Raw genomic sequence first — 24,566 nt, 5'->3', positions numbered from 1 at the left:
TGATGTTACAAAACTAAAAGACCCCAAGGTTAGAACTTTTTTTTTTTTGCTGCAACTGAAGAACAGGTTTGAAGCCTTAGCAGATCTTGATGAATCACAATAAATCAATGATATGTGGGACAGAACCAAGACCTCATTCATTCAGACAAGAGAAGCATGCCTGGGTTACAACGTAAGGAATGCATATTAGCAGACACATAGGACACCATCAAGAAGCAAAAAGAGATGAATAAACTTGTCATTAACTCAGTCAGAACGGTTAAAACAGAATTACAACCGCTGGTACCAAGAAGTGAACAAGTCAGTAAAGAAAAAGGCAAGACCAAATGAAAGGAAATACTTTAATGGTCTTGCAGCTCAAGCAGAAGATGCAGCAAAGAAAAGGTTACAAGGGAAAGTGTCCAAGCTCACCAAAATAATCAGTGAGAAGTTTAGAGGAACACCAGATGCACAAATCCTAACAAACATGGCCAGATTCTTAAAACAGATACAGACAGAGATGCCTGATAAAGTACTACATAAACCAAAACCGCTAACAGATGCAACAATTCAAGAAGCAAAAGAGGATCTCAACATAAGCATTGACCGTCCATCCAAAGATGAACATATGTCTGGGTTAAGACTTTAGGAACGGCAAATCTCCTAGACACAATAACCTTATTGCAGAACTGTTTAAAGTAGAACCAAATGCTGCTGCAGAGTTTATTGTGCCAATTTTTGAAGCAATGTGGGAAAAAAAACAAATTCCAGTTGACTGGTCTGACGGGATCATCGTCAAAATCCCCAAAAAAGGAAACCTCAGAAATTGTATGACAGTGTAGTATCACTCTGCTTTCGATTCCAAGCAAGATTTATTCGAAGATCATTGTCATTGCATATGACAAAGGCAGTGGACCAAACGCTCAGAGAAAACCAAGCATGGTTTTGCACAGGAAGGTGTTGCATGGACCAAAGATTTGCACTGGGCAATATCATAGAGCGGTGCACAAAATGGTAGACACAGATTTATATAAAATTTGTTGATTTTGGGAAGACGTTCAACAGCTTGTGGTAAATATTTTGACCTTACATTACAGGATACTATTTATAAAGAGCGTTTACCCTAACTTTTCATACAGTGTGGGAAATAGTAGTATATATTTTGAAGTTAAGTCAGGTGTTAGGCAGGAATGTGTCATGGCTGCGCTTCTCTTCATAATCACCATTGACTGGGTAACGAGAAGAACATTTTCTACACGTTAGAATACCTCGATTTTGCAGATGGTCTTGCATTATTCTCACTTACACCCCAGCAAATGCAAGCAACGATATCACGCCTGTGTGACACTGCACAACCAAGTAAGCCTCAAGATCAATGAAGGCAAAGCAGAAGAAATGACTTTAAATAACTTAAATCTATTGTGACTACAAGTAAATGGAAAATATGTTTCAACTACAGAAGAATTGAAGTACCTCGGCAGCATTGTCAGATGTGATGGGGGATCAGAAAACGAGAAAATGCCAAAACAAAGCCAACATATCCTTCAAAATGTTGAACAATGTATGGAGATTGCAACTGTATAGTGTTACGTTGACACTCCAGCATATTAATATATGTTGCAGGGGGGAACGTTTAGAGTGAGACACACAGTACAGGAAGTAAGTGGGCTAATGTGAGTGAGTTGCCTTGGATTGTAACATCACTGAAGTTGACTATAAAGTAGAAGTGAGTAACTATACTGCTCTAACCGTGCACTCTTTATGGTCGGGAATATAACGGACTAGAGTTCTGTCCTCTATACCAGAGTTCTGTCTACTCCACCTTGCTATATGGATCACAGTGCAGTAGACTGACGGAGAAAGACCTCAATAAAATGTCAGTCTTCCGTACAAAGAGCTCCAGAGAGATCCTTCAAATTTTCTGGCCTTGCAAAATTACAAATAAAGATTTGATGTAAACAAGAGGACATGGAAACCCTTGTCCTGAGAAGAAGATGGAAATGGATTGGGCATATTCTCAGAATGGATGCTCTGAATATCACCTGTGTAGCTCTTTACTTGACACCTTAAGGAAGGAGAAAGAGGAGACGGCCGATGATGTCCTGGCGCAGAGCAGTAGCGAGAGAATTGAAGTTCATAAATCACACATGGGATACTATTCAGAAACTGGCCCAGGGCCGACAGAAGTGGAGGACTTTTGTTGCTGCTCCACATGCCAATTGAGGCACATGGGGCAGTAAGTAACTATGTCAATACGTTTGTAAATATACACAATGAAACACACTTTTTTGTGTGCTGTAGGTGCGCTCATGGGAGAGAGGCTGCACTTACTGTGCTCCAGACGCATAAAATGCATACTTAAGGAGTTGTTTTTTGTCATATAGGAGATATATCAATAATATACAGTATATTCTACATGAAAAACAAGCGGCATTAAAAAAACAAAACAAAACAGCAGCAGACACCAAAACGTATCCGTTGAATTGGTTTTAATCAGCCCCTACAAAATTATAAAAGGATGTTGCTGTATAGACGATATGTCTACTTTTTATTTTTGACAGGTATGTGTGAATGTTGTCTATCTGTTTTGGCCCTGCAATGAGGGAGTGACTTGTCAAGGGTGTACACCGCCTTACGCCCAAGTGCAGCTGGGATAGGCTCCAGCACCCCCCGTGACCCCGAGAGGGACAAGCGGTAGAAAATGGATGGATGGATCGCTGTTGATAAATATGTTGACACATACACACATTCTCTGTTCCTAGTCAGTCTCTGCGGTGCGAGCACTGATCCTGCAGCCGTGTGTGTAACTCTTTCAGTTTGCACATCATTTTTAGAAGTGCTAAATAAAACGGTAAATAGTGCTCACAAAACACTGATGAGCGTTGATAAATCTCATTGTGTGTGCCGTGTAATATGTTCGCATCTTTTCCTGACAGGATTGTGGGCATTTTGCTAACCACCATATGTTCTGCATATTGATGAAGAAGGACGCAAAATGGATTGCACGCCTTATTGTGCTCTTTTAAGAGACACAATACACTTTGTACTCATTTAGTAGATCATCTCTGTGTGTGCTTTCAAGTTTGTACGTGTTTTCGTACGTGCAAACTTTTAGTAGTTTCACACTGCAAAAACTGAAATTTAAGTAAGATTAAAGATCTCAAATAAGGGTGATATTTGCTTAATTTCTGTCTAATAAGATAATTATTCTCACTAAGCAGATTTTATGTTAGAGTGTTTTACTTGATTTAAGGGTTTTGGTCTCAGTAAGATATTACAGCTTGTTGCTGAGATTTGATGACCTATATTGAGTAAAATGTGCTTGAAAATAGAATATCAACTGTTGCAAAGGTGTGTTATCAACACTCACAAGTATTAAACTACTTGTTTAAAGTAATAATTTCTTATTTCAAGCATGTAAAAAAAAAATCATGACTCTGACACAATTGTGTCTCATATTAAATCAGATGACAGCCAAATTGACTTTGCTGTTTTATTTTCAATGAATCAATAGAAAATACGTACTCATATAGTAGTACACTTGTTATTAGTGAGAATATACTATTTTAAGGTATGTTTGGGTTCATTGAGATTTGACTTGTTTTGGAAAATCTTGACAAGCCAAATGTTCTTGTTTTATTGGCAGATAATTTTGCTTAGCTCAAATAAAATACCCCCAATTTTTGTAATGTTTTTACTTGTTTTTGAACAATGACTTTTTGCAGTGCAGGCCTTATGTGTTTTGGTAGCGTCTTCATTCTGAATCACAATATTTTCATGCAGAATTTGAAGGAAATATCAAATATGGCTACCAGATGCATTGTTGCAGGTAGTAGCAATACAACTAAAGAAGTGGTCAGCCTGCATATACGTCCAAAGGATAAACATATGAGGATAAACCTTTCCAGTCGAACTGACTCGTGCAAAATGGGACAGACCAAGCGAGTAAACTGTGATTTGCAGCGATCATTTTAATGACTTCGAAAAGAAGAAGGCTTTTGGTCAGAGTTGGGATGGAAAACATTTAAATGACTTAAGCCAAATGTGATCCCAGATATTTTAGGAGCATCCTCAGGTAAAAGACTGAGTCAGAACCTGCCAAATAACGGCGAAAGAAGAACACATAAGCGCTTAAAAACGAGAGACAAAGAAGTTTAGTTTTTCATTTTGTGTTCTCTTCTACTGATGTTTTTCTCAAGATGTTTATGCATATCTTACACTATTCAATTATCTTTACAATTGCTTACTCAATTTTGGAATACATACTATTAATGTTGTCTTTTCCCTCTCATTACTTAATTGTTTTTTGTGATTTTAACACACTTTAAAAAAAAATTATTTTACAACTTGTTCGTGTTACATAATGCACAAAAATGACTTGGTATTAGTACAAAACATAGTTTTTTAGTTCATTACGGCACATTAAATTAGGACAACACTATAATAAATAAATATAAATAAAACAATATAAATAAAGCAAGAGTAATTACAGGGTTCACAATTTATAAAGCACATTTTATGACATGAATGCTAATTAGTATGCAGTTTACATACTAACACTGTGTGTCTAAGTGCATATATAAATGTTTAGAGAGTCTTATTTACACACATTTTCTAGATGATCCAACAAACCTGTGACAACAGCTAAATTATGTAATTTTGTAGAAAAGCTGACTGAAATATGTTTAAAGTCTAAAAATACAACCATGATGCCTTTTTTATACATGATCTTATTGATAATGAGCAAAACATTTATGACTGTTTATAAACTGCATTCTATTGAGTATTCATGTCTGAAATACGCTTTATAAATTATGATTTTGGTAATAAGTAATGATTTAATAATACTTAATAGTGTGTATTTATCTTAAAGTGTTACCAAAATGAGATGAGTTTCTTCCTCTTTACGGACATGTTGCAAATGTTAAAGTAACTCTGTTTAACTTGTTCCAAATAAAGTAAAGAATAATATGACATATGACGTCCATTAAAGAGCACAATGAAGGAGGGAAACAAAATGAATCAAATGAAAACAAAAATAGCATGGGAAGAAAAATACTAGTGTCCCCCTCCAAGAAACAAGAGTGATGATAAAACCACCTCTACTGCAGCGAGGAGATAAAGTGGCAACATCCTCCAACGGCGGCCAAAAGTGTCCTTGGATGACCCGACACAAAGCCAATCCTCCCTCACAATCCACCTTCTTGATATGGTGTGATTGTCTGTCTGTATATTTGTGGGCAAAACAACTTCACCTTTGAGCCAGGGGATTATTGAGGCCTCATCATGAGCCACCTCATTGTGCGCACGGCCTCATTTACATTTTAGGACAACATTTTGAGGACAGAGTTGGCACAATGCGTTCAGGGTCGCCTAGGCAACCGTGATGAAGACACACACGATGAAGGGTTAGCCAGGTGGAATCATCTCAGGCAAGTCATCACATACATGTTTATACATATTCAACATGTGTGTGCAGAACTTTGGGATGTGTGTGTGTGCATTGTGCGTGTGTGTTTTCACTCGGCATAAACACCCCCAAAAAAGACTGGGAAACAAGAAAAAAAGGCAAAACATGCATCAAAAATACCTTCATCTCGAGGCTTGTTGGCTGAAGATTCATCGAGTTTTTTTGTGAGCGGACCTAGGGTTCAGAAAAAAAGGGGGGGAAAAAGAGAAAAGAGAAAATTCAAAAAAGATTACTGGCAAAAACATGTTCTTTTTTTCTTTAAAAAAAGAAAAGACAAAAAAAGAATAGTAAAAAAAAAAAATAAGAAAAGAAGAAGCAAGAGCAAAAAGGACAAAGCAGTGTTTGCTGTGTGTGTGAGTGTGTGTGTGAGGTTGTTGTTTAAAAAGAGGACAAAAACAAAAGGCATCACAGACACATTCATCACAAGAAAAGACACAAGATCAAAAAAGCTGATGAAGTCATCGCCTCCTGCAGAACAAACAAGCCCCTCCCGCCATTCCAAACCCTGAATGCTGTGTCTTCATCTTCATTGGCTCACTTGGTGGGCTTGACGAACAAGACCCCCCCTTTCACGTTTTCAATAAAAACAGTAATAGTTAGAAAAGAAGAAGAGTATCGATGGGGTCCTGTTCCTAAAACACCCCACCCCCCCACCCCACACACACTTTAATGTTTGAAAAAAAGCCACACACCAAATCAACGGTCAATTAAATATTTTTAAAGCCACACAAAGAAGACCTCAATTACACAGCAGAACTGTGAGACAATACGCCTGTAATGGTAACAAGCATGTTAAGAATGTTCACGGACAAAAAGGTGGCCGCTTTAGATTTTTTGTGCGGCGCCGTGGGTGTTTCAAATTGATTCACAGAGACTGTCCGCAATTACGTAACACAACAAGCAGTTGATTGAGGAGCACAGGTAACAAACACAAAAAAAAGTGGTGTTTTTGTGACGTCCGCCCACTGGCTGCTTTTCGGATTTGTGGAGGGGAGAGAAAGATATATATATATATATATATATATATATATATATATATATATATATATATATGCACTCATATAGTGATAGAATTATTATTAACAGCTATACTATACTGCCAAAAGTATTTGGCCGCCTGCCTTGACTCACATATGAACCTGAAGTGCCATCCCATTCCTAACCCATAAGGTTCAATATGATGTCCATCCACCTTTTGCAGCTACTACAGCTTGAAATCTTCTGGGAAGGCTGTCCACAAGGTTGCGGAGTGTGTTTATAGGAATTTTCCACCATTCTTCCAAAAGCGCATTGGTGAGGTCACACACTGATGTTGGTTGAGAAGGCCTGGATCTCAGTCTCCATTCTAATTCATCCCAAAGGTGTTCTATCGGGTTCATGTCAGGACTCTGTGCAGGCCAGTCAAGTTCATCCACACCAGACTCTGTCATCCATGTCTTTACGGACCTTGCTTTGTGCACTGGTGCTCAGTCATGTTGGAAGAGTAAGGGGCCAACTCCAAACTGTTCCCACAAAGTTGGGAGCATGGAATTGACCAACATGTTTTGGTATCCTGGAGCATTCAAAGTTCCTTTCACTGGAACTAAGGGGCCAAGCCCAACTCATGAAAAACAACCCAACATCATAATTCCTCCGCTGACCCCTCTCTGTCAGTTTACGTGGCCGACCACTTTCCCAAATGCTTCCATATTCTTATAATAAAGCCGGCAGTTGACTTTGGAATATTTAGGAGCAAGGAAATTCCACGATTGGATTTGTTGCACAGGTGGCATCCTCACCTATGGTCATGAGCTTTGGGTCATGACCGAAAGGATAAGATCACGGGTACAAGCGGCCGAAATGAGTTTCCTCCGCCGTGTGGCAGGGCTCTCCCTTAGAGATAGGGTGAGAAGCTCTGCCATCCGGGAGGAACTCAAAGTAAAGCCGCTGCTCCTTCACATCGAGAGGAGCCAGATGAGGTGGTTCGGGCATCTGGTCAGGATGCCACCCGAACGCCTCCCTAGGGAGGTGTTTAGGGTACGTCCAACCGGTAGGAGGCCACGGGGAAGACCCAGGACACGTTGGGAAGACTATGTCTCCCGGCTGGCCTGGGAACGCCTCGGGATCCCCCGGGAAGAGCTAGACGAAGTGGCTGGGGAGAGGGAAGTCTGGGTTTCCCTGCTTAGGCTGTTGCCCCCGCGACCCGACCTCGGATAAGCGGAAGATGATGGATGGATGGATGGATGGAAGGTGGCATCCTATAGCAGTTCAACACTGGAAATCACTGAGCTCCTGAGAGCGGCCCATTCTTTCACAAATGTTTGTAGAAACAGTCTCCATGCCTAAGTGCTTGATTTTATACACCTGTGGCTGGGCCAAGTGATTAGGACACCTGATTCTCATCATTTGGAAGGGTGGCCAAATACTTTTGGCAATATAGTGTATATCATTCGGTATAAATATTGTATTATTATTTAATTGTTCTAATTATAACTTTAAAACCAAGGAATGCAATTCACAGTCATTATGACTTAACATTTCACCAATAAATAGAGGGTGTTTGTAGTTATAAATACTACCTATTCCAAAATAGCCTTTATAAAAAGAATGTCCTGATCATGGATAAACCCAGGTTTGAAAAGTCAAGAAGATGTAAAGGAAGCATCATCCAAAATAATTTAAGGCACCATCCTTGAGCTAAGGTTCAAAGAAACAAAATAAACCTGTCGCCTGCTGCACCAAAATAAAACAATCAATAAAAGCGAGTTCAGTACAGTAAGCTGTCCATCAAAAAGTAGGAAATGGAGTCTGGTGGGAGGGGGAGTGCTTTAATCAAGCGGCCATCACTGACAAGTTGACAAGAGGAGCACCTGATGGCGTCTGATTGACATCATTTTTACAACAAGCGACCTGAGACGGCATGCAGTGGGAATCAAGCCTGGCTTTAAAAAAGAATGCCGCGTGATTATGTTCTCAATCAAAGGAGCTGACACAATTTGAGCTTGGTCAGCTTAAACGAAGACCCCTCCCCCAAACCACACAGCTGTCGATGTCAGGAACACCAGGGTTGTGCATTTCTTTCTTTCTGTCCAACTTTCCCCAATTCTTTCATTTGAATGTGGAGAACACCTTGAAACAGCACGCCAACATCCTCCAATTGGACGTCTTCACACATTGATCCAAAGAATGTACAAGAATTATTAGCAATAATTGAAAATGATAGGTTTGAGGAAAGATTTTAATGGAAAATCAAAGGGACATAGGATTCAACCTTGAGGATATAAATTTATTGGAACCAATTAACAGCAAAAAACGAGAAACGGCTAATATAAAATATATATATATATTTACCGGTAATCATATACCTCATTATTATGTTAAAATTAAAGTTAAAGTACCAATGATAGTCACACACATACTAGGTGTGGCGAGATTATCCTATTTGACCAATGACCCTCACCCCCTGGGAGGTGAGGGGAGCAGTGAGCAGCAGCGGTGGCCGTGCCCGGGAATCATTTTTGGTGATTTATCCCCCAATTCCAACCCTTGATGCTGAGTGCCAAGCAGGGAGGCAATGGGTCCCATTTTTATCGTCTTTGGTATGAACTCATGGTAAATGGTAAATGGGTTGTACTTGTACAGCGCTTTTCTACCCCTTTTTAAGGAGCCCAAAGTACTTTGACAGTATTTCCACATTCGCCCATTCACACACACATTCACACACTGACGGTGGGAGCTGCCATGCCAGGCGCTCACCAAGACCCATCAGGAGCAAGGGTGAAGTGTCTTGTCCAAAGACACAACGGACGTGACTAGGATGGTAGAATGTGGGGATTGAACCAGTAACCCTCAGATTGCTGGCACAGCCACTCGACCAACTTCGCCACGCCATCCCCAAGACCAGAGGTGGGTAGTAACGCGCTACATTTACTCCGTTACATCTACTTGAGTAACTTTTGGAATAAATTGTACTTCTAAGAGTAGTTTTAATGCAACATACTTTTACTTTTATTTGAGTATATTTATAGAGAAGAAACGCTACTTTTACTCCACTCCATTTATCTACATTCAGCTTGGTACTCGCAACTGATTTTTATCGATCTGTTAATGCACGCTTTGTTTTGGTTTGTCAGACAGACCTTCAAAGTAGGATCTATCACACGCCTTCCTTGCACCAATCAAATGGAGTCACTGGTGACGTTTGACTCCGTTTCACCAATCAAACAGAGCCAGGCGGTCACGTGATTAACTGCACTTTTTTTTTTTTAATGAACCTTTTTTTTATATAAATTTCAACATTTACAAACAGTTGAAAATAATAATCAAAGTAAGTACAAAAACAGTATAAAAACCGTACAAAACAGTGCCAAATAGAATGCAAAAAAAATATTTATATAAAATAAACAAAGTGCAAAGCCATAGGCTCACTCAACCTCAGTAAATAACTTAAATTTGGAACATAGCATCATCGTTTTCACAGCTTTTTGGTTGTTAGAGGTAGAGTGTTTTAATGTAGAGTTCTAAATCTTTTTTAAAGGCACAAAAAACAGGTCGGGTATTGAGAAACTTACATTTATGAATATAAAACTTAGCCAATGATATAACGAGGTTGCAAAGGTAAAATTCATTTTCAATTGTTTTTTCAATACAGTGTAAAACCAAATATATATTATTTAATATATATTATTCTTTTAGTTCCTGGCTCTAAATTTGTTCATTGCTATTTTTATGTTTTTGTGCATTACTTGTTGCCATCATCATTAAACGAACAGGTTACTCATCAGTTACTCAGTATTTGAGTAGTTTTTTCACAACATACTTTATAACTTTTACTCAAGTAAATATTTGGGTGACTACTCCTTACTTTTACTTGAGTAATAAATCTGTAAAGTATCAGTACTCTTACTTGAGTACAAATTCTGGCTACTCTATACCCACCTCTGCTCATGACCTACCGATCTCAGGGTGGACACTAACCACTAGGCCATTACGTTTTTAATTATTGAATTAATTATGTCATGATTTAGTTAATTATTTCACTATTGAATTAATTTATGATTTGTTAAATCATTTCTGAACCAGTGTGTCAGCGCTTCAAGAAAGTAATTTATCCCGTTAAAGTCAGTGTGCGGGGCTCACACAAATCTTGTCCAATGATTGCTTTGGTCAGAGCTTTGGAAGTCTAACACGGCGGTGAAGGAGGTTACACTAGTATTTTTTCGAGAGTTGGTGCTATTTAATTTAGACCTTGTGGAGTATGTGGAAGCAACACCCGTTGGTCCAGAGCATGTAGCAGTTAAAGTAGAGGAATTTATTGATGTTGTCGGAGTAATTTCCGCACTTTCAGACCAAGATATCGAACCGTGATCCTCCGCTTCTCTGGTCGAAGTTCTACAGACAAGTGGAAGTGGTAACCAATCAGGTGTTAGCCACACCCACTGACTTTAACGGGTGAGTTTGAAAGATAAAATAAATTAATATAAATTCTTGAATCAAAAAATAACTAATTAAATCTTGAAATAATTGATTACATCATGAAATAATTAATAAAAAAAATAATTAAACAATAAAATATTATATATTTAAATAAATACATGATCAAATAATTAAATGCTCTCTGTTATGTAAGATCAACTTTTCCTTCCTGTCGGTACTTGTTTTTGTCTGATTAGGGTCACCCAAGTCTAAAAAATTTGAAAAAAAGAGCATTGTAAATGTAATTTGTCATCAGTTGTAGTCCAAAGTGGTAAATAGTAAGTTCCTTCAATTATCCTCCTTTTGTTGTGGGGCGGACTGTCTTGTACATGCGCATGAATGCTCCGCTCCTGCCATTCCTACCACAAAGTAGCGTATGCTTCTAACTCAGTGATTATCAAACTGTGGTGCTTGTACAGGCTCTATCTATCCATCCATCCATCCATTTTCTACCACTTATTCCCTTTGGGGTCGCCGGAGGCGCTGGTGCCTATCTCAGCTACAATCGGGCGGGAGGCGGTTTACACCCTGGACAAGTTGCCACCTCATCGCAGGTCCAACACAGATAGACAGACAACATTCACACACCCATTCACACACTAGGGCCGATTTTGTGTTGCCAATCAACCTATCCCCAGGTGCATGTTTTTGGAAGTGGGAGGAAGCCGGAGTACCCGGAGGGAACCCACGCAGTCACGGGGAGAACATGCAAACTCCACACAGAAAGGTTCACGAGCCAGGGATTGAACCCTGATCACTCAGGACTGTCAGGCTTGTCCCTGACAGTTTTGGTCTATGTCTCAGTTTTTCCTATGCATTTGTCTTTAGTTCCTGTCAGCACTCTTATTTTGGTTCTGTTTCCTGTTTGTCTCCCTGAGTGCTGTGTAACCCTCAGCTGTGGCTGATTGGCACCTGGCCACACCTGGGATCAATCAGCCAGCCACTATTTAAGACCTGTTTTCTCCTCCAGTCAGGGCTGGATTATTGTCGTGTCAATGTCATTTTCTACTTGTCATTCCTACTGGTCGTGTGATTGCAGCGTAGCGGTAAGCTATATTTAGTAGATGTTTGTAGCTTACTGTTTTTTGTTCCCTGCTTCCGATTTGTTTGTTCATAGCCCTTAGTTTGTTATATCTGCCCACGTGCGTGCTTTTTGTTTGTACTCTTTGTTTGTTCTAGTTGTTCGGCCACTTTTCAAGCCCTCTCCCACCCACCCATGTCGTATGTTGGCCTATCTGGGGATGTCTGGAATCCTTGAGACACAGCTACTACTCACGCAAGTGGCTCTGCAACCTACGGCGCCATCATCTCCGGTGGGTCAGCAACCTACGGCGCCACCATGCACTCTGGTGGGCCAGCAGACACCACCATGCACTCCGATGTGCCAGCAGACGCCACCACGCACTCCGGTGGGCCAGCAGACGCCACCACGCACTCCGGTGGGCCAGCAGACGCCACCACGCACTCCGGTGGGCCAGCAGACGCCACCACGCACTCCGGTGGGCCAGCAGACGCCACCACGCACTCCGGTGGGCCAGCAGACGCCACCACGCACTCCGGTGGGCCAGCAGACGCCACCACGCACTCCGGTGGGCCAGCAGCAGGGGGCGCCACCACGCACTCCGGTGGGCCAGCAGCAGGGGGCGCCACCACCATCCTGTCCGACGGTCCAGCAGCAGGGGGCGCCACCACCATCCTGTCCGACGGTCCAGCAGCAGGGGGCGCCACCACCATCCTGTCCGACGGTCCAGCAGCAGGGGGCGCCACCACCATCCTGTCCGACGGTCCAGCAGCAGGGGGCGCCACCACCATCCTGTCCGACGGTCCAGCAGCAGGGGGCGCCACCACCATCCTGTCCGACGGTCCAGCAGCAGGGGGCGCCACCACCATCCTGTCCGGCGGTCCAGCAGCAGGGGGCGCCACCACCATCCTGTCCGGCGGTCCAGCAGCAGGGGGCGCCACCACCATCCTGTCCGGCGGTCCAGCAGCAGGGGGCGCCACCACCATCCTGTCCGGCGGTCCAGCAGCAGGGGGCGCCACCACCATCCTGTCCGGCGGTCCAGCAGCAGGGGGCGCCACCAACATCCTGTCCGGCGGTCCAGCAGCAGGGGGCGCCACTATCATCTCCGGTGGGCCAGCAGAGGGCGCCACCAACCTTTCGTCAGTCACGGATGTGGTCATTTCATGGGCGACCGCCTCGCCAATTGCTGCGCCGTTCTACTCGCCGTCGCCACCTGACTCTTCCCCGCTGGTTGCGGGGACACTTGGCCTGGCAACCCACCTCCTTGTCTTCCCTCCACCCTCCCGTGACTTTGGACTGTTTTTTTGGGGGGGGGTTCAAGAACGTCTGGTATCCGTTATGGGAAGGGGGGCTACTGTCAGGCTTGTCCCTGACAGTTTTGGTCTATGTCTCAGTTTTTCCTCTGCATTTGTTTTTAGTTCCTGTCAGCCCTCTTATTTTGGTTCTGTTTCCTGTTTGTCACCCTGAGTGCTGTGTAACCCTCAGCTGTGGCTGATTGGCACCTGGCCACACCTGGGATCAATCAGCCAGCCACTATTTAAGACCTGTTTTCTCCTCCAGTCAGGGCTGGATTATTGTCGTGTCAATGTCATTTTCTACTTGTCATTCCTACTGGTCGTGTGATTGCAGCGTAGCGGTAAGCTATATTTGGTAGATGTTTGTAGCTTACTGTTTTTTGTTCCCTGCTTCCGATTTGTTTGTTCATAGCCCTTAGTTTGTTATATCCGCCCACGTGCGCGCTTTTTTTTTGTACCCTTTGTTTGTTCTAGATCTAGTATTTTTAATTAAACTATGTTTTCCTGCAAAATGCCTCCCTCCTTCTCTGCATCTTGGGGTTCGACACAAAATAACTCTGACAAGGACCTTTGTATTGTGAGGCAGACACACTAACCCCCCTGCCACCGTGAAGCCCAGGCTCTATCTAGTGGTGCGCCAAAGAATCACTTGATTTAAGTACAGTTTGTTTGTTTTTTCTCATATTTAAACACAATGTTACTGTTCAAACTGTGTGTAATGTTACAGTGGCCGAACATATTAAATATACTTGTTATATAAAACCATCCGTTCTTCCATTTTCTACCGCTTATTCCCTTCTGGGCCGCGAGGGGGCGCTAGAGCCTCTCTCAGCTACAATCGGGCGGAAGGCGGGGTGCACCCTGGACAGGTCCTCACCTCATCGCAAGGCCAACGCAGATAGACAGACAACATTCACACTCACATTCACACACTAGGGCCAATTTAGTGTTGCCAATCAACCTATCCCCAGGTGCAGTAGGAGGAAACCGGAGTACCCGGAGGGAACCCACGCAGTCACGGGAAGAACATGCAAACTCTACACAGAAAGATCCTGAAACATCTTGTTTTTAATAAATAGAGGCCTACTGTTGGCCATTGTGGTGGTACTTGGAGAGCCAAATGACTTTTAAATGAGTGTAGATTACTATCAGGGAATGTCATTGCATGACTTTTCTGAAAACCTACAGATATTTGACATTGAAGTGCTTCATTAGATCTGCGAGCATAATATAATATTGTGTGACTCTGAGTGTGTCTTTAAAAGGTTACGGTAACGGCGCTGTAAAAATTAAATCAGCAATAAATTATATTACCAGTTACTAGAACAGGGGTCACCAACGCGGTGCCCGCGGGCACCAGGTAGCCTGTAAGGACCAGATGAGTCGCCCGCTGGCCTGTTCTAAAAATAGCTCTAATAGCAGCACTTACCAGGGAGATGCCTCTATTTTTTTTTATTTTTTTTTTTTTTTTACTAGCAAGCTGGTCTCGCTTTGCTAGACATTTTTAATTCTAAGAGAGACAAAACTCAAATAGAATTTGAAAATCCAAGAAAATATTTTAAAGACTTGGTCTTCACTTGTTTAAATAATTTCATTATTTTCTTTACTTTGCTTTTTATAACTTTCAGAAAGACACATTTAGGGAAAAATACAACCTTAAAAATTATTTTAGGATTTTTAAACACATATACCTTCCTCTTTTTTCCTGACAATTTAAATCAATGTTCAAGTTTTTTTTTTTTTTATTGTAAAGAATAATAAATACATTTAAATTTAAATTCTTCATTTTAGTTACTGTTTTTTCGACGAATATTTGAAATATTTCTTCGAACTTATGATTAAAATTAAAAAAAATATTCTGGTAAATCTAGAAAATCTTTAGAATCAAAATTAAATCTTATTTCAAAGTCTTTTGAATTTCTTTTAACATTTTTGTTCTGGAAAATCTAGAAGAAATAATGATTTGTCTTTGTTAGAAATATAGCTTGGTCCAATTTGTTATATATTCTATCAAAGTGCAGATTGGATTTTAACCTCTTTAAAAAATTTCATTAAATTTAAAAAACAAAAAACCTTCCGTAAAAGGAAAAAAAATGTACGACAGAATGACAGACAGAAATACCCATTTTTTTTTATATATATAGATTTATTTATTAAAGGTAAATTGAGCAAATTTGGATATTTCTGGCAATTTATTTAAGTGTGTATCAAACTGGCCCTTCGCATGAATCAGTACCCAAGAAGTAGCTCTTGGTTTCAAAAAGGTTGGTGACCCCTGTACTAGAACATAGTTAAGTACCGTATTTTTCGGAGCATGCCGAAAATGCACAATAAAGAAGGAAAAAAACATATAAGTCACACTGGAGTATAAGTCGCATTGTTTGGGGAAATTTATTTGATAAAACCCAACACCAAAAATAGACATTTGAAAGGCAATTTAAAATAAAGAATAGTGAACAACAGGCTGAATAATTGTACGTTATATGACGAATAAATAACCAACTGAGAAGGTGCCTGGTATGTTAACGTAACATATTATGGTAAGAGTCATTCAAATAACTAAAACATATAGAACATGCTATACGTTTACCAAACAATCTGTCACTCCTAATCGCTAAATCCCATGAAATCTTATACGTCTAGTCTCTTACGTGAATGAGCTAAATAATATTATTTGATATTTTACTGTAATGTGTTAATAATTTCACACGTAAGTCGCTCCTGAGTATAAGTCGCACCCCTGGCCAAACTATGAAAAAAACTGTGACTTATAGTCCAAAAAATACGGTATATTATCAGCGTTACACTGGAAGACAACCTGGATACCTTTTCTGTTGCGTTCGCCACAATGCAAGTGGTTTTGCATGTGTGCTTAGTGTTAGTCCTTCACAATTACTTAATTTCAAACTTATTCCAATGTAGTCAGTTTTTCGAGGCAAAAAGGTCAAATACATTTTGGAAAGAGAGGCCAAAACCAACAAACTTCCACTTAGCCGAGTAAAATTAGGAGGAAAAAATCTGAAAGGTAAATAGACGACGGCAGCCATGTCATGTGAAGCAGAGTGTAAGCGGGAGGCAAACAAGAGAGAAGCAGAGAGTAACGGGGAAGCCGCCGGGGTGACATTTACGGAGCGGTAATTATCAAGTAGGCATGAAGGTTAAAGCCATTTTCTACTCTACTCTACTGGAGCCACACACACACACACGCACGCACGCACGCACACACTCATGCAAATACAACCCAACACACTTGTCAGCTTATCCGTTCATGCATTCAGCAACAACAAATGCTTTCGGAGTTTAAATCTGACTGCAAATAATATCCCTTGTAGGCATGTTTTTAATGAAAAAAGGGAATTTGGGAAACAATATTGAATTCATCCAAGGTCTATATTGTCTTCTGTTATTGATTGTTTTGATTGTTTACAAACTCATCCGGTTTACTGATAAATGTATAACTACCGTATTTCCTTGAATTGCCGCCGGGGCGCTAATTAATTTAAAACCTCTTCTCACTCCTGCGCTTACCGAAGGCATGCGTTAAAAGTAAGCATGCGCTAATTATTTTAAAACCTCTTCTCACTCTGGCACTTACCAAAGGCATGCGTAAAAAGTTGAGTGTGATGTAAGCTTGGACCTCAAATCCTACTGAATAGCTCTTAATCTCCTTCCTTTTATGCGATTTCAAATTACCGGTATGGAAATCAGCCTCTTCCATTTTGAAAATGATGACAGGGGAAGTGTCACTCGTGACGTCACGAGTTCGACCAGGCAGTAATACTAAGCATGCGCTAATTATTTTTCGAAGCGAGTTGGACATACGGTATATAGAATAAGTCAAATAACCTAAAGAAGCCTCCAAACAATCCAAAAGTGGATAGTTGTGTCCTGCAGTGTGATGACTGCAGGACTAAGGAAGATGTGGATGAGGAGCAGGGGGCCGTTAAGGCTCACATTATTATAAGACAATCTCTCCAGCGTCATGATGGACTTGGCAGTAAGCTGTCAGAATGGGACATACTTGTTTGATGGGAGCTTCTCTTCTAAGTTTCTCATAAAGTGGACAAAGGAATCCGATATTTGCAACAACTTCATATGGCCCGTTCGCTCCCAGGTGTAAACACTGCGCTCAGAACTTTTTTAATGAAAAAAAAAATTGGAAAGGGCAGGGCGGCTTTGAACGCATCGTGGTGAGGACGGCGTGGCGAAGTTGGGAGAGGGGCCGTGCCAGCAATCTGAGGGTTACTGGTTCAACCCGCACCTTCTACCATCCTAGTCACGTCTGGTGTGTCCTTGAGCAAGACACTTCACCCTTGCTCCTGATGGGTCCTGGTTAAAGCCGTGCATGGCAGCTCCTGCCATCAGTGTGTGAATGTGTGTGTGTGAATGGGTGAATTTGGAAGTAGTGTCAAAACGCTTTGAGTTCCTCAATGAAAAAAGGTAGAAAAGCGCTATAGAAGTACAACCCATTTACCATTTTGTGGTGCGTTGATGCTGCATGTTGTTTAGCCACACTTTTAACATGATGTGTTACAGTGCCACCAACATTCGAATGTCCTAATGCATTAATGACTGGAGTAATGATTACACTGCAAAGGACGTGCCACAGTTTGAGGGGGAAAAAAAAAAAAAAACATTCTTCAAAACAGCCGTGCAAACGTTAGGCATGTTTAAAGGCAACATTTATCATTTTGTCGTCTTTGGTGGGTGCGGTGAGCACAAAATGCAAAACTAGTGCCTGATCGACTAAAGGTTTGCGTGTATCAAAACACATGCAAACTTGATAGCGTTAGAGGTGCTATAAGGCCTGTAAAAGACATGCCCCTTGCCTCACGGGAGGAAGTAGAGCTTTAATCTATTATGTCGAAAGCTGAAATGCAAATGGCATGCGACTAAACTTGAGGTTTTCGATCAATCATGGAGTGATAGTTTAAGAACTTAAAAACACACTGTTACCTTAGCTAAAACTAATGTTTTAGCTTACTTTGTTTACTTAACCCACTGGATAGATGGATGGATGGATGGATGGATGGATGGATGGATGGATGGATGAATTGATTAACGTGGACCCAGACTTAAACAAGTTGAAAAACTTATTCGGGTGTTACCATTTAGTGGTCAATTGTACGGAATATGTACTGAACTGTGCAATCTACTAATAAAAGTATCAATCAATCAATCAATCAATCAATGGATAGATAGATAGATGGATAGATAGATAGATAGATAGATGGATAGATAGATAGATAGATGGATAGTACTTTATTGATTCCTTCAGGAAAATTTAAATTCCAGCAGCATTGTAGAGAGTTGAGATCAATTTAAAAAGTAAAAAGTAAATAATGGGGGTATAAATGAAAACTAAATAGAAAAATGTTACAATAACAACAAAAATAAAAAGCAACAATGGGAATAAAAATATAACAGTAAATTAAGAATATAACAAGAGAAACAAGGCAGTAGTGACCATGTTATGAAAAAGTATTGCACTGTTATGGTTTTGCATCCTCTGTCGTCCTTGTACCCCTCCTACACCCCAGAGGAGTTTTAAAGTCTAATGGCGTGTGTGGGATACTTATCAAGATGTTTGTAATATTATGGCCATCATTGCTAAATATTGTTAACTTATTATTTTCCTCTGCTACTGTTCCATTAGCATTCCAAACGGGCGTTATTTTCCTTTGCACAAAAGATCTAATTCAGACGTTCTGCTAAACTACCAGCCAGTGTCGCTCCTCTCCTTTATTTCTAAAATTCTTGCAACAATTGTTGCACAGCAGCTCAATGAACACTTGTCTAACAATCTCTGTGAACCCTTTGAGTCTGGTTTCAGGGTAAATCACTCTACTGAAACATTCATCGCAAAAATGGTAAATGGGTTGTACAAACCCCCTTTCCATATGAGTTGGGAAATTGTGTTGGATGTAAATATAAACGGAATACAATGATTTGCAAATCCTTTTCAACCCATATTCAATTGAATGCACTACAAATACAATATATTTGATGTTCAAACTCATAAACTTTATTTTTTTTTGCAAATAATAATTAACTTTGAATTTCATGGCTGCAACATGTGCCAAAGTAGTTGAGAAAGCGCATGTTCACCACTGTGTTACATCACCTTTTCTTTTAAAAACACTCAATTAACGTTTGCGAACTGAGGAAACTAATTGTTGAAGCTTTTAAAGTGGAATTCTTTACCATTCTTGCTTGATGTACAGGTTAAGTTTTTCAACAGTCTTTGTGTCGTATTTTACGCTTCATAATGCGCCACACATTTTCGTTGGGAGACATGTCTGGACTGCAGGCGGGCCAGGAAAGTACCCGCACTCTTTTACTAGGAAGCCACGCTGTTGTAACACATGGTTTGGCATTGTTTTGCTGAAATAAGCAGGGGCGCGTCCATGATAACATTGCTCGGATGGCAACATATGTTGCTCCAAAACCTATATGGACCATTCAGCATTAATGGTGCCTTATCAGATGTGTAAGTTACCCATGCCTTGGGCACTAATATACCCCCATACCATCACAGATGCTGGCTTTTGAACTTTGCGCCTATAACAATCCGGATGGTTATTTTCCTCTCTGTTCCGGAGGACACCACGTCCACAGTTTCCAAATATAATTTGAAATGTGGACCCGTCAGACCACAGAACACTTTTCCACTTTGCATCAGTCCATCTTAGATGAGCTCGGGCCCAGCGAAGCCGGCGGCGTTCCTGGGTGTAGTTGATAAATGGCTTTCGCTTTGCATAGTCAAGTTTTAACTTGCACTTACAGATGTAGCAACCAACTGTAGTTACTGACAGTGATTTTATGAAGTGTTCCAGAGTCAATGTGGTGATATCCTTTACACACTGATATCGGTTTTTGATGCAGTACTGCCTGAGGGATCAAAGGTCTGTATTATCATCGCTAACGTGCAGTGATTTCTCCAGATTCTCTGAACCGTTTGATGATTTTACGGACCGTAGATGGTAAAATCCCTAAATTCCTTGCAATAGCTCGTTGAGAAATGTTGTTCGAAAACTGTTCGACAATTTGCTTACAAAGCGGTGACCCTCGCCCCATCCTTGTTTGTGAATTACTTAGTATTTCATGGAAGCTGCTTTTATACCCAATCATGACACCCACCTGTTCCCAAAAAGCCTGCACACCTGTGGGATGATCCAAATAAGTGTGTGATGAGCATTCCTCAACTTAATTAGTATTTATTACCACCTTTCCCAACTTCTTTGTCACGTGTTGCTGGCATCAAATTCTAAAGTTAAAGATTATTTGCAAAAAAAAAAAGTTTATCAGTTTGAACATCAAATATGTTGTCTTTGTAGCATATTCAACTGAATATGGGTTGAAAATGATTTGCAAATCATTGTATTCCGTTTATATTTACATCTAACACAATTTCCCAACTCATATGGAAACAGGGTTTGTATTTTTATAGCCCTTTTCCACCCCTTTTTAAGGAGCCCAAAGCGCTTTGACTGTATTTCCAAATTCGCTCATTCACACACACATTCACACACTGACGGTGGGCGCTGCAATGCAAGGTGCTCACCAGGACCCATCAGGAGCAAGGGTGAAGTGTCTTGCCCAAGGACACAACGGACGTGACTAGGATGGTAGAAGGTGGTGATTGAACCAGTAACCCTCAGATTGCTGGCACAGCCACTATACCAACTTCACCACGCCAAAAAGACAAATGATCTATTGCTAACTATGGATGCTGATGCTTCAACCATGTTGCTTCTACTTGATCTCAGCGCTGCTTTCAATACTGTCAATCACAAAATTCTATTGAAACAATCATATCTAAACAAGTCTTAGTATGTCAGACTTAGCCTTTTCTTGGTTTAACTCCTATCTTAGTGACAGGATGCAATGTGTCGCCCATAACAATGTGACCTCGGAGTATGTTAAGGTAACGTGCGGAGTTCCACAGGGTTGAGTTCTTGGCCCTGTACTCTTCAGTGTATACATGCTGCCGCTAGTTGACATTATACGCAAATAAGGTGTCAGCTTTCACTGCTATGCTGATGACACCCAACTCTACATTCCCATAAAGCTGACCAACACATCACATTGTAGTCATTTAGAGGCGTGTCTTAATGAAATTAAACAATAGATATCCAGCAACGTTTTGCATTTTTAACGCTAAGAAACCAGGAATGTTGATTATCGATCCTGCTAGACACCAGCACTTATTTTATAATACAACCTACATTGAGAGTGTTACTAAAACGGCCTTCTTTCATCTCCTTAATATCGCTAAAGTCTGTCACATTTCTGTCCACCACCAATGCTGAGATCATTATTTATGTGTTCGTTAGTTCTTGTCTCGATTACTGTAACGTATTATTTTAGGGTCTCCCCATGTCTAGCATTAAAAGATTGCAGTAGGTACAAAATGCGGCTGCTAGACTTTTGACAAGAACAAGAAGGTTTGATCATATTATGCCTATACAGGCTCACCTGCACTGGCTTCCTGGGCACTTCAATACGACTTTAAGGTCTTACTACTTAGTATAAAATACTAAACAGTCTATCTCCATCCTATCTTGCTGATTGTATTGTACCATATGTCCCAGATAGAAATCTGCGTTCAAAGAACTCTGCTTAATAGTGATTCCCGGAACCCCCCCAAAAGTCTGCGAGTGATAGAGCGTTTTCTATTCAGGCTCCAGTTCACTGGAATGCTCTACAGGGGTCGGCAACCCAAAATGTTGAAAGAGCCGTATTGGACCAAAAAAACAAAAACAAATCTGTCTGGAGCCACAAACAATTAAAAGCCCTATTACTTACAGATAGTGTGTCATGAGATATAAATTGAAGAGGACTTAAAGGAAACTAAATGAGCTCAAATATACCAACAAAAGAGGCATAATAATGCAATGTGTACATATAGCTAGCCTAAATAGCTTTTTAGCATCGATTAGCTTGCAGTCATGCAGTGACCAAATATATCATATTAGCACTCCAAACAAGACAGTAACATCAACAAAACTCACCTGTGTGCATTCACGCACAACGTTAAAAGTTTGGTGAGCAAAATGAGACAGAAAAAGAAGTAGCATAAAACACTTCCTAGAAAGTCGGAGAAAGTTGTACATGTAAACAAACCACGATGAGTTCAAGTTCTGCTAAAATTAGTAGGACAAAACGGCGCTCGCTAAATACTCGAATCAGTGAAGCATGTTTAATGTAAAGAGCGTTCTTTATAACAATTAGGGAAGTTTGTGTCATGTTTGTCCTCCTGCACAAACTATATTAAAACAAAAATGTATGGTTTTCACCTAATTTTTTTCCATTTTTCATACATTTTTGAAAAAGCTCCAGAGAGCCACTAGGGCGGCGCTAAAGAGCCGCGGCTTGCCCACCCCTGCCCTACCGGTAACAGTTAGAGATGCTACCTCAGTAGAAGCATTTAAGTCTCATCTTAAAAATAATTTACACACCCTACGTAACTTTTAAAATAGACCCCTTTTTTTAGACTAGTTGATCTGCCCCCTCTTCAGTGTGGAGAGGTCTGGGGTCCCCACGTCTGCTGTCCCTCCAAAGGTTTCTCATTGTTCCCATTGGGTTGACTTTTTTCTTGTCCGGATGTGGGATCAGATCAGGATGTTGTGGTTTGTGAAGCCCTTTGAGGCTTTTGTGATTAAGGGCTACATACACAAAACATTGATTGATTGATTGATTGATTGATTGATTGATTGATTGATTGGAAGCTTATTTACTAAGCTTGTCCCCTGAGAAAAATAGAGAGCAAAATAGAGAGCAATATCCATTTAGTGCGTCTGTCTTCATATATATGCAGGAAATATTTTGCACACCAGAACGCCCCCAATACTGGGACCAATACATGGGAATATATAAATATGTATATATATATATATGTACATATATATATATATATATATATATATATATATATATATATATATATATATATATATATATATATATATATATATATATATATATATATATATATATATATATATATATATATATATCGGTTGGTCTTGTGCAGAGGTGGAAAAATTGTCCAGGGTGTACTCCGCATTCTGCCCGAGTGCAACTGACATTGACTCAAACACCAAGCCCCCACCCCCACCCCGCGACCAAGAAAGGGACAAGCGGTAGAAAATGGATGGATGATAATTATTTAACATTCACAATGTGATTTATTAGGGCTAAAATTGATTTGCGATCACTGTTTTGTGTCTATATTATACACACTTGGAGTGCACAAGCTAACTGGCACAGTTATGCACAAGCAGATGTGTGATGAGGTAATCACTACAATGAAAGAGGAAGTAGAGAGAATCCTTTGTCCTTGTATATGCCAACATATTTGGACTGTCATGCCTAAAACGTGTCAGACATATAGGGCCTGATTTACTAAGATCCAAATACCTGTAGCACACCCTTGACCGCCTTATTTAAATGAGGATTTTGCATGCAAACGGGGCTTGTACCGACATAGACAGACCATAATTTTCTGCACATTCATGTTATCATACACCTACATGTGTGTGATGTGTTCAACCAGCAGCACACATCGATAATCTGTAACACCTTTTCTGAATCACAATCTAGACAACAGAAACATGTGCACACTGTCACTTTCAGGGCACGAGGCTGAGGAGTGCATCACCAGCGCATTTTTGCGTCTGGTATAACTCAAATGCATTAAAATGCATGATGAAATACATCTTTTAATGCAGGAGATATAATATAGGACTATATTTCCTAAATGAAAAAAAGCCAGCATGCAGACGCCAAAACACATCAATTTAATTATTTTTAATCAGCCCCTTAAGTCATCCATGTCAATACTTGGACTATGAGGTGGTTGTTTTCCCGAGATGCAAGTGAACTTTGACCGGAGATGGCGTGAAGGTAAAGACATATCTTTATTACACTAACAAACTACAAAAAACAGGAACACACAAAAGGCGCGCACAATGACGGAGAACAAACTTGGCTATGAAAACACAAAACTTGCACTAAGGCAAAACTATGGGCATAAACTAAAACTTGCACAATAGCAGAACTATGAATAACCAAAACGATAAAACTCACTGTGACCGAAACAAGGGGCATGGATCATTGGCATGGATAGCAAAGTGCATAGCAGGTGATGGAGGGTGATAGACCGTAATGTTGCCGGACTGGCTACCTGGTAACTGTGGCTTAAATAATACTATGGTGATTGTTGAAAACAGGTGCATGACATGGGGACAAGGTGAAAACTAATTGGTTGGCATGGTAATAAGACAAACAAGGAAGTGGAAAAACAAAACACAATGGAGTCTTAAGCAAAACAGAACATAACTAA

General features: G+C 40.5%; 1 protein-coding gene across 2 annotated transcripts in view; it reads right to left on the bottom strand.

The window, feature by feature from the left end:
* LOC133560351 (neuroligin-2-like) overlaps positions 1–24,566 on the bottom strand; it is a 304,784-nt gene that overhangs the window by 148,549 nt on the left and 131,669 nt on the right. Inside the window, exon 3 of one of the 2 annotated variants that reach the window (XM_061912801.1) lies at positions 5,570–5,623. The exons of the other annotated variant lie outside the window; for it this stretch is intronic. Coding sequence (XP_061768785.1) covers positions 5,570–5,623 — 54 coding nt within the window. The remainder of the gene's footprint in view (positions 1–5,569; positions 5,624–24,566) is intronic. 2 annotated transcript variants of the gene reach the window in all.

Source organism: Nerophis ophidion, linkage group LG10 (genome assembly GCF_033978795.1).
Source record: "Nerophis ophidion isolate RoL-2023_Sa linkage group LG10, RoL_Noph_v1.0, whole genome shotgun sequence".
NCBI lineage: Eukaryota > Metazoa > Chordata > Actinopteri > Syngnathiformes > Syngnathidae > Nerophis > Nerophis ophidion.
This window is presented reverse-complemented; position numbering and strand designations above follow the sequence as displayed.